Source organism: Buteo buteo, chromosome 2 (assembly GCF_964188355.1).
Source record: "Buteo buteo chromosome 2, bButBut1.hap1.1, whole genome shotgun sequence".
Taxonomy (NCBI): Eukaryota; Metazoa; Chordata; class Aves; order Accipitriformes; family Accipitridae; genus Buteo; species Buteo buteo.
The window spans coordinates 44,645,805-44,657,147 of NC_134172.1; the positions used below are offsets into that span (position 1 = coordinate 44,645,805).

The following is an 11,343-nucleotide window of genomic DNA, read 5'->3' on the forward strand; positions in this document are numbered from 1 at the left end:
TGTTTCATCTCCCTCTTCCAACTTTCAGGTACACACTGCCACCAAGCAGTCTCCTCAAAATACCAACGTCCTAAACACTCGATGATTCTGTTCTTTAAGACTGGACCTAAAATACAAAACAAGCAAGGTTAAGGGGTGTTTTATACTTTTGATGAAATAAATCGGGGGGGGGTGACTGACAGAGGTGCTCCTCCATAGGAGAAGCACCAGAGCTTACTTATTATATAGCTAATACTATATAAACACAGAACCACCTAATTTACCAACATTGGTGGAAGAAGAAAAGGAAGCATTAGGGAGTTCTGTGTTTGATCATGCCTCTCTATTTTTAAGCCGCAGCACTTCAGTTCTCAGATTTGATTCACACTTTCTACAAAGTCCTTTCATCTTACTGAGACATTTATTTCTGAAAAAGCTCTGCACGTGTAAGCAGTTTCAGCAAGCTCTACTAGCAGGAAGGTGGCCTGTACTACCAGAGCCATAGGATTAGAAAAACTAAATCAAGCTCTATTGTCAAAAATACTCGTATTTTGGATTAAGTAGCTTTCATGTATATAAAATTAAACCACTTGCATACAAAAACCACAACAAATCCAACACTGCTATACTATGTAATTGCCCAAAGATCAGCATATCCTGTCTTCTCTTTAAGCTATTTATTTCACATGTCTTCCCTAGAATTTTTTTTTCTAGTTCCTACCAATCTTTCTGCTCTCTCACTTTTCTAACCATTTCAGTTTTGTCTCAGCTGCAGTTACCTCCTGAATGCACTTCAGCACAAAAGTCAGGCTCCTGACTAGGCGTTGCTGTTACGAAGAAACCAACTTGAACCACTCCACTGAGCACCTCTGTTCAAAACACCTACATCAAAAATGACCATGCAGCAGTATAGCAGCTTATGCGTCTGTCCCAAAAGCCCCTAGTCAATTTCTGTTTCAGCAGAACCTAAATAACTTCTGCCTGGCCTGACAAATGTGCTCTGGGCACGCTGACTTTCATGAAGTCTGCAATCCTCTTTTCATTTGGATTCACCTGAGGGCAACCATCAGCACCTTCCACTTTAACCCCATACACGTGAAGTCCAAAGCTTTTGCAACTTGCTCCATACAGCCTAGCGTCTCTTTACTAGATGGGAGTGTTCTCCTGCCAGCTAAGAAGAGATACCTCCTACAGAGAGACAAAGTAGTTTTAACATGAATTAAATATATCAAGCAGCCTGCTCATACCAAGAATTATCTTGAACAAGCTAACATGAATTGGGAACGTGCCTTTTTCGGACAGAGACAAGAAGGCAGAGAAGCGGTCTAGAACAGATCTACAAAACCTTTATTGATGAGCACATACGTTAGTTTCTGAAGCCAACGTACAAAGACTGTGATAATCTAAGGAATTTGCAAAATTCATGGAACTCTGAACCACTAAGTTACCAACACTCCTGTTACAACAAAGGAAAGATACACTAAACATACTGATGTCACAGGAAGCTAGCACTTCAACAGATTGCCAATTTTACCAAACACGACTGAAGTCTCTCCTTGAAGAGTAGCGGAAAGATGATGAAAACTCACATGCTCTCATTCAGTGCTATTTCTCTGTCCGCCGCACCATTCTTTGTGTCACAAACTACACAACCCTCCTCTTCAGGCACTGAAAACACGTCGCTGTGCAACACCTTTTTGGAAAAGGCCTTGAAGGGGAACATCAGAGTGAGGGCTCAGAGGCTCATTAACAAAATCCAGACCTTGAGTCATCTGAAGGGAGGGGAAATTACAACTCTGGAACCACATGTATTTTTCAGTAGCACAGGAAGTAAGGCTACACACGTCTGCTTTACTTAGCCACCGGCCCGGGAAGGAAATGAACCCGAGCTCCGTAGTTTTATCCATCTCCCCCCACCAACGCTCCCGCCCCCCCAAAGACGAGAAAGCCGCTGGGGAACCGTATCCGCCGCCTGACCCGACTCCGCGGCCGGGCAACATGAGGACGACAAGGGGAAGCTCGCCGCTTGCCATGTGTGCGCACTTCTCCCTCGCCCAGGAACTCGTCAGCGAGCGGGGCCGGGGGCAGGGAGAAAGGCGAGGCCAGGGGCGGCCGCGCCGCCCACCGCCGCCGGCACAAGCCCCGCGGGGATCTCACAAAGGAAGGGGAGGGGGGGACGGGGGGGGGGACGGCGCGGCCGCAGCCGCCGAGCGCACGCCGCGGCGGCGCCCGGAGCTCAGCGGCGGAACAAAGGCTCCGGCCCCGCTGCCCCCCGCCCGCTCGCCGCGGGGGCGGCACGGCCGCGCGCACGAGGCCGGCCGGCACACCTGCGCCCTCGCGGCGAGAGGGGCCGGGGAGCCCCGGGCGCTCAGGTACCTGCGGCGGCGCCGCCGCCGAGGGGTGGGGAGCCAGAGGAGGGTCCTCGCCGCTCCCGGCCCCGGCCCTGGCCCCGGCCCCGTCACAAAAGGGGAGCGGGGCGGCCCCGCGCACGAGGCGGGAAGCGCTGCCCCGCGGCGGCCCTTTGTGCGCCCCCCAACCCACGCACCCCCCCGCACCCCGCCCCGCGTTACCGTGGTGAGCAACGGTCTCATCTGCTCGCCCGCCCGCTCCTCTTCCATCGCGGCCCCGCCGAGATCGCCCGAGAGAGAGACGCGGAACGGGAGGCGGACGGCGAGCCGGGGCCGGGACTGGGACTGGGGCTGCGCGGCTGGCTGCCTGGCGGAGGCGGGCGGCGCTGGTGCCCTCAGGACGGGGCGGCCGCGACTACTCCGCCGCGCCGGGGGCCGAGCCCAGACCGACTCGGCGCGCCCGCTCCCCCCGCCCCGCGCGCGACCGGCAGCGCCACCAGCCAATGGGAGGGAGCGCAGCGCCTGGCGCGTCGACGCCCCCGCCCCGCCGCGGCCCCCCGGGGTCTGGCGCGGCGGGGCGGGGCGGGGCGCGGGCCGCGGGAGGGGGCGGCGGCGGCGGCCGCCGCACGCGGAGCCGCGTGGCGGGCTGCCCCCGCCGCGCCTCGGCCGCCTTCCGCGCGCAGGCCGGCCGTTGGCGGGGCGCGCCAGCTCCGCCTGACGGAAGGGCTCGAGCCCCGGGTTGGCGGGGCCGGCGGGCCCCGCGCGGGCGGGCCGCGGGGTCGGCGGAGAGCGGTAGCGCTGCCGGCGACAGCGGCGGTTTGACGCTGGCCTCGCGCAGCGCCCCGTGTCACTGGCTGGTGGCTTCTGCCAACGCTTTTACCGCGCCAGCCGAAGTCTTCCATGCCAGGTGCCTGCCTCGGGCTGGGGTTTTTGGGAAAAAAGTAACCAAAATAATTCAGCACTTCCAAAAATAACATTACTTGCCCTTGTATAAAAATTCCAACAGTCCTTTATTCAGCAGGCTGGAGGGGGGGCGGTGTCAAGGTTGTGCTTTTGGCTGCCTCTGTAAAGCCTCGCTCCAGTAAAAGTTTTTAGAAAGAAGCAGCTGTTTACACATGTCTAGCAGAGGTAACTTTCGCCTTGTCCGCTGCCCCGGTGAAGATGGCACCCTCCCGGGCACGCTGGGGTCTAAAGGCCCCTGCGCCGGTAGGACCGAACACGCACGCGCGCAGCCGGCGAACCGTCCCTTCACGCTTCCTCCGCTTGGAAATCATCACCCTGGGGCTTCTCCTAACTACGCCCACTCTGGTTTGGGGGGCACGGGGAGTTGTATGCTGTTGCCCCTTTTTCCACCCTGAAACCCTGCCTGGCCAGACTAGAAGGCAGCCCTTATTTGCCCAGAACTTCTGGACGCAGTTGTCCATGAAGCTCTAATCCCATAAATGCAACGAGTCGACATGCCCCGGCGGGGCAGACGTGCCACGCAGCTCCACAACACGTGCGATACAGCCAATATCCTGGACCACTTTCGGGATGGTTTGGGCTTAGGGCTTACTTGTTACATACGGCACGGGAACTCTGAAAGAAAATACCGGTGACTTCAATGCAGGCGCAGTCCCAGCTTGTCTTCTGAAAGTGACAAAGTCCGGATGGGTCACTTGAAGAGAGGCACAGAGATTTCAGGATCAGACTGGAATCACAGGAGATGCAGTGTAAAAGAGAAGGTGAGCTGACGCAGATGTGACACGGTCAAGACAGATCACGGCAAGGGCATCAGAATTAGTCTGGGTCTCAAACAAGCCCCCTGAAATGGAGACGAGAGAGCTGCTGGTCTTATCAGTAGCTTTAGAAGCAGCAAATGAAAGGAACGCGTGCATCAGCAAACACCGCGCTGGACTAACACTATAAAAGGAGGCTCTGCAGAGCCCGCAGACAAAAATGTAAACCTGTCTGCAGAGGCAAACCAGGCCTCTCCTACTGCCTACCAGCAGGAGGCTTAGCACAGCTTCAGAGACCCGCTTGCTTTGGAGGCTGGCCACAGGACAGCAAAAGGCTGTCAACCTCTGCCTGAGCGTGGGCAAGAAGAGCTGGTTGGTGACCAGTAGTCCTCTCTGGGCTTTTCAGGAGAGGCACTGGCAGAGACAGGTGAGTCTGCAGATGAAAATAGCTCACCGTTTCTCTGAACAGAAGCAGGTGTCCTGGAAGGAACTGCAGGTGCACACGCTGTTGGATGGCACTGGGCACAGACCAGTCCTGGCCGTAAAGCCAGAGCTCCTGACCCATACAACTCGGAGGAAGCTTTCAAATTGATGACTTGGCATGGGTCTACACCAGGTCACTATAACCTGTACTTTGAGGAACATATCATTAGTGTAAGCTACACCTGCCTAGTTGCACTGAGGAGAGGAAGTAAGGCAAGCTGCATGGAACTGACTGAAGTGGGAGTAATCTTAACACGTTCTTCAATCAAAGATTATGACCTGGATCAGGTCTGAGCTGAGTTTGAACAGGTAATAGACAGAAATAAAGCACTGTGCACAACCACCACAAAAATAATAACCTCGATATGAAGTGCCTTGATATACCTACAGTATAACTGACTTATTCTGCCCTTTCCTCTTCCAAGAACAGTACTGGCAGAATTTCAACTCAGATAAACCATTGAAAATGATCTCACACTAGACAGCATGGGTTGTTACTGCGGATGGATTGTTACTTCAGGTCCCACATGATTAGTGCTAAATAGGTGTCTTGGGAGGCAGATCACAGAGGTCCTCCTTTGACATTGGGATTAATACAGCCCATCTTCATGAGCATAGAACTTCTCCATTCTCAGAGGACTCAACCCAGAGAACAGTAATATCTAACGTAAGGACTTCCCATAATGTGCAGTAAACTACAGTATTTGGTGAGGTTCCTCAGGGGACAGCAGAGTGTTTCTAAAAACTCAGCCAGAGAAGAATGTTTAGCCCATCAAAAAGGAGCCTACTGACATGAATGTCAGTTAGGTTTTTCCATTAAAGGATGTTCCTTTTCCATTATCCTCTTGATCTCTGAAGCAGGATCTCTGACGAGATGCTCTTTTCCCTGGCATCAGAGAATACCCAATAGACAAATCAAGGCGCAGTAGGCCCCAGCATTTATTCGTCGTACTTCCTTTGGCACACTATACTGAGAACAGTATCTCCAGGTGAACACCCAGTCATTTGCTGAGCTGAAAAACTTGTTTGTTCACTGCATTCCATCTGGTCACCATAGGTATAACTATAGCAGAAAAGGCCAACCTAGCTTCCCCATGCCATGCTGCCTGAGTGAAAAGAAAGTGATGCCTCTGTTCACATCAAGTTGACCAGAACTTCATAATGTTCAAAACCTACCTTTTCCCAAAGCCGTTATTGAAATAGAAACAGGCCAGCTTTGTGCATACGAGCGTAAGTGCAACTGTCACTGACACACCAGATGACATAGGAAAGGAGATGGAGAGGGCTTGTGTGGCACTGAAGAAGTGGATCATCAGTATTTTTAATAAGATAATGTACCTGGTCCACCGAAAGTGGCCTGATGGTGCTTTTCGTCCACTCCTCTTCCTCCCTTTCCCCCCTCCGCCCCCACACACATTCTCGGACATGGATAGAAGAGGTAGAAATTGTTGGATAAGCCAGATCTCTGATTAGGAAATTGCCTGTATCCTTAAGGCAGAGCCATCAGTGCTGGCTTTACGCTTTACTCTCCTGCTCTTTAAATTTCTTGCCAACTATCAGGCACTCACAGGGCTCAAAGGAAGGAAGTTAGGGGCTGATAAAAGCGCTTTCCATCCAGCCTGACACCAGCATCTGATCCCCTCCAGTCGTCAGCTGCTCTGGCAAGTATGACCTCTGGCAGGAAGTTACCACAGACCTCACGAACCGGATTAAAAGACAGTGTTTGATGGCATAACTGCAACAGCCATTACCTCTACCAAAGCAGACTCTTTCTCAAGGTTTTTGTCTGTTAATACTGGCTGTTCTTACAGGCTGACACAATATCATTAATGAAAATATTGGCAGCTTTAATGGTGGGGAGTACCTGGTGCGGGTACTCACAAGAGGAGATTATTTTGGCGGCAGTAGTGCCCCTAAGAAGAGCCGTAAGAATGGTGAAGGAAGAAAATGCTAGAAGTCAGTATTCCATAGTCCTTGTTACCTTTTCTCCCCAGAGAAAGCAGAAATTATTTCCAAAGCCAGGACAGAGCCTCAGACTGAGGAGCCACCAATGGAAAGATAAAAGGAGAGAGGGGCTGAGGGGGAAAAGAAGATAAGGGGAGTGGCCCTTCTTTCTCACTAGAGCATCTGATGCTGACAGAAGCAAACAGAAATTCAAGAAATGAAATCACTGTGTGAGGGGGAGAGGGATGCCATATGCAAACAATTGGTTCTTACAGCTGCACTAGAACAAAGAACATTTATTAAAAGTCAAACAAAAGGGATAAGGGCAAAGAGACACAAATAATAGTGCAAACAATCACAGGTACACGGGTACAGAAGGCAAAAGAAACACCTGGGTAGGGTGAGAAGACTGGCTCCAAGCAAAGAAGTGGAGTAAGCTTGGGGAGAAAGATGCTGATGTCTCGGGGATCAAAAAGGTAAGTATCAGATGTTAAAAGGGGGGTGGGGGGAAGAAGGGGTGAGGAAAGAAACACACAAAACTAGAGCTGCAAAAGGAGAAAGAGGCATTCTGGCCTAATGCTCTTAAAGACAAAGAAAAGGGTCTAGGGAGAGAACAGTTCTCTGCTAGGAGGCAGAGTATAACAGAAAAACTCAGGACCCCTGCCAATGTACTTTCTACGTTACAATTTAAAAAAATGAAACTTTCTCCTATGTAGTCAAATAAACTGCATTCTTTACATTCTAGGTACCTGTTTGCCAGGTTCAGACTGCAAAAAAGCCAGACATTTGCAAGTAAAGCCAGAAGATACTGCATTTTAAAGATGAGTGTTATACAATACTTAACACTTAAAAAAATTACCAGTTGCAGCAGTCTAAAATTGGATACTGAAGATTAGTTGAAGCTCTTGACATTATTTGGCTAGCCATCTGCAAAAGAATAAATACCCCTTCCCATACTTGTGAAAGCTGTCATGAAAGTCAATGCTTACAAAACAATCAGACATGTAAAGCTGAATACTAGTAAAAAGCACAGAAGAAAAATAATAGTTTCACCCCCAGAGCAGTAAATAACAAAAGTAATAAATACATCCTAAGTCTGCACAACTAACATAAAACACTGAGAGGTTGTTCATTAAGTAAATGCTGTCATATTTTGTGTGCTGAATGCAGTAAGAATGGTCTTGTGAAAAAAACAACAAACTGAAGCAACTGTGTAAATGAACACCATCTCACAAGGCACATGAACAACAGGGTCAGATCAAAATTAATAGCAACCTGCATTCTGGCAGATCCTAAACTAAGATTTACAAGTGTTGAGTGCTTGTCTCCGCACAGCTTGTGGGTGTATTATTAAATGCAAAATCATGACTAAATATTTATTGTATATTAATATGGTCAAGGATCAAAGTTATTCTTGTTTCTTTCCAGAAGATTTATTGTTCTATGCGGTTTTTAAATGCTTATGAAGAAATAATCACAGGCCTGAGGAGTTCATAATCTAAAGCTAAGAAAAAAAAGCAGACTAGAAGACAAGTGCAGCATGTTTGAGGCATACCAAAATTACCAAATTCCAAAGTTGAGGCGTAATCAATACCTCTCCTAAAACCACTTCTGTTGTGATTGCCCTCAAAAGAGATTTCAGTGTAAACAAGACAGTGATGTCACCATCATTACAGTCACTAGCTTGAATGAGTACAGGTTCAGATGAGTAAAGTAGGTTTGAAAGGTATATAGCAAGTCAAGACAGGTTACTTAGGAAATAAAATCACTTCCACTTCATTTTCTTTCCTCAATTCTCCTGTCTTTCAGAAGATCAATTGTCTTTATGTTTCTTTTTTCTTCCACATAAAGAGAAAGTAAAATACACATTTTAAAACAGATATGTGTTTGAGCTGTTACATAGTTCAAAAAGAGTTTTTAGTCTAGGGAAATTTGTTTCAGTTTGTCTTTAAAACAAAAAAAGAAAAAAATCTACTGCTTAATCATTTTCTGGTATGTCACAATACTGAAATCAGTACAGACCTCTGACAGAAGGAAAAGATTTACTAGCTTCAGTGTATAGAACCTGGCCGTTTTGGAAGGCATGGTCAGAGACTATGAAAGGTCTCTAATAAACTACCAAATGTGTTGATTGTGTGTCCATCTATTGCTATTTATCCCTCTTTAGTACCAGCTTTACTCATACACAGGACCTACCTTGTCCAAATACAGTAACACAAATAAGGAATTCAGCAATCAAAAGTAGCAGTAGCAGACTTTAAAGAAAATTTTCAGTTAAATTTCTATACATATGAAAATATATGCAGCTGATTTTTAACACAAATTTGTATTTCTTCTCCCATCCAGCTTGTGTGCAACATCTAAAATGCAAGAAATTTCAGCCCCCTATATAGAAAAGCAGTGAAATCCATCCTCAGACTTAATCATACGTTTAACGCTCACTGGATCAGGGTGCCAGCTCAGCGTCATCGTGGCCAGCTTACTACAAGAAGAGGCCTTCCTGACATTCCACCTTCACATTGTTTATCTCTATGGTGGCCATGATATTTACTTTTCCCTAGGACAAAGAAAGGAACAGCTGTTTAACTTAAAAGACAACATTGGCACAATTTAGGCTGGAAAAAAGTTTTTCTAGACACTAGCAGAATGAAGGTCTAGGGACTCCTTTTGAGACAGGTCTATGGCAACCTTAAGAAAGCAAGAAACTACTTAAAGATAGACCTTGAAGTAGTCATTAAGGATTTTAACATGTAAATGCCTGCAGTAGGAGAGGACTCTTCCAATAAAAACTTCCAAGAAGTTCTTTCCAACCCTGTGGTCTCACACATTTCACAGCTGCACTTGTTCCTTGTTATCTATATAGGCTCTCAGTGTAATATTTTAACCTCACCCATGCAGGCCTTCACTTCATCAAAATAATCAGCACCCTTTATTAGAGCACTACTTAGCCTAAAGTCCGGAGTTTAACCTTCAACCCCTTCTTCAGCCAGGGAAGAATATTACAGATTAGTTAACTTCTGTAAAAAATTTTCACATGCACAGAAGAAAGATACCAAATAAGCACCAAAGATACTCACATATCCTGGGTTCCAGGTAGCTGAGGTAAATTGTGCAATATGGGACACCAAACCTCTTTTCCCATAAGGCTCTTTAGATGATCATATTCTTCCCACACAATTTCTCTTCCATCACCCCAGGGAGTTTAATCATACCTGTTGTGATGAAAAGCCAACTTCTAAATGAGTTTGGACACCCTCTGGACTCAGTTCCAAAACACCCAATTAACTACATGCCAATTATCTACATACAAAATGCCTTCAGAGTTGGCATTTCTATTTCACAATGTCGTACCACAAGGTCTTCACCCAGGATCTGGTGACTATACCTTTAAAAACAGTTGTAACATCATTTTCCTTTCTCTCAATAGTCAGTTTAAACATAAAAGCGGGGGGTAACTTTTTATCAGTAGAACCATTCTTTACTCAGTACACTATCAGTATTAATTTTTGTTTATGAAACTATGTAACTTGGCTAAAAAAATAACAAAAATAGACACTATATTCATGTAATCACTACCTTTCTGAATGAAGTATCTTTACTATGTACTGAGTTTTCAATTTGCTGTTGTGGTCTTTGCTTTCTGACCAACAACGTAGTCAAAAAGCATGTCTAACTTCAGATACTTTTCTCCTATATTTGAGAAGTTTCAGCTCTTGAGAGGTAAGGTACTTAGGGACAGAAAACAGCGACATAACAAAGTCATAGTCCTTTAATATTTAAATAAATCATTATAATAAATCAAATTATAATAAAATATTATCTAATTAATGATTGCAACTTAAGCGCGTTACTGAATTTCATCAAATTTATTAACCATTGCCTTTTCCAACTCTTATGTTCAAGCAGAACCTTATATATTTCTATTTTCTCCACAAGAGTTAGGAAACCTTTACTTTAAAAGGAGAATTAAGGAAGAAGATTGGCATTGGCAAGAATATACCAATAAGACAGCGAGGCAACTCTTTCACTCCTGGCCTCCTGAGAGAGAACAGATTTGAATGTTGCTTCTAACAGAGCATGGAAAGGATAGTGAAAAATGTGTTTGTTGATGAAGGACATGACTGATGCAAATGAGGTTACACGTCCCACTAGGCACAGCTTTGTGATATTTTGGGGAGGAAGTGGGTGGCCTACTTTGCTTCTTCCCTCACTTAAAGAGAAATACTTACTGCATAGGTCATCATCCCCACTATCTCTGGTTTTCTGGCACTGATAGAGGAGTATAGATATAAGAAACATTTATTTACAAGTCAAATTCATGTCCCACATTTTGTTATGTTGTAATTAACTTTAAGACGACAGTGCTGCTAATGAGCTGAATGTATTCCCTAATGCAAATCAGATTAGGAATTACTGACAATATAACCTCCTCATGAGGGGACTGCTGTTGAAGTCCCTTGTGTAAATGCGACTTCTAGAAAGTTCAAGTCTCCTATCTGAGACTTCTAAAGACTAAATACCATAACAATGCACTACATTAAAATTCTCAACTGAAAGGAAAAAGAATCAATGGCAAATTTAGCTGCATCGCTCACGAGATAAAGTGATTACAGCACAAATCCAGAGATTACTGTCCCTCTGAATATTTTTCTTAGCAAAGATGACTCCCCACAAATCACCAATAGGTAACACAAAACAAAGTAATGCTTTCCAGGTCCTTGTAATCTGATCTATTCTTGTATCTCTTTTTTAATGAAGAAGCATTCATCAGATTGTTCTAAGAGGTGGGATGTCCGCAGAAAGGTCTAGAAAAAACAGATCACAGTTGAATATTCTCCTGAGCCACTGTCAAAGTACACTCTTGTTCTTGT

General features: G+C 46.2%; 1 protein-coding gene across 9 annotated transcripts in view; it reads right to left on the reverse strand.

Annotated features, from left to right (window-relative positions):
- SLC4A7 (solute carrier family 4 member 7) overlaps window positions 1–2,733 on the reverse strand; it is a 96,483-nt gene extending 93,750 nt beyond the window's left edge. For 4 of the 9 annotated variants that reach the window (XM_075052783.1, XM_075052730.1, XM_075052800.1 and 1 more), the window contains exon 1: window positions 2,550–2,727. In XM_075052783.1, coding sequence (XP_074908884.1) covers window positions 2,550–2,597 — 48 coding nt within the window. In that variant the 5' untranslated portion in view covers window positions 2,598–2,727. Of the gene's footprint in view, window positions 1–2,549 lie in introns of all 9 variants that reach the window. The other 5 variants (XM_075052808.1, XM_075052746.1, XM_075052833.1 and 2 more) reach the window with 3 other exon arrangements.
- Window positions 2,734–11,343: the final 8,610 nt, after the last annotated feature.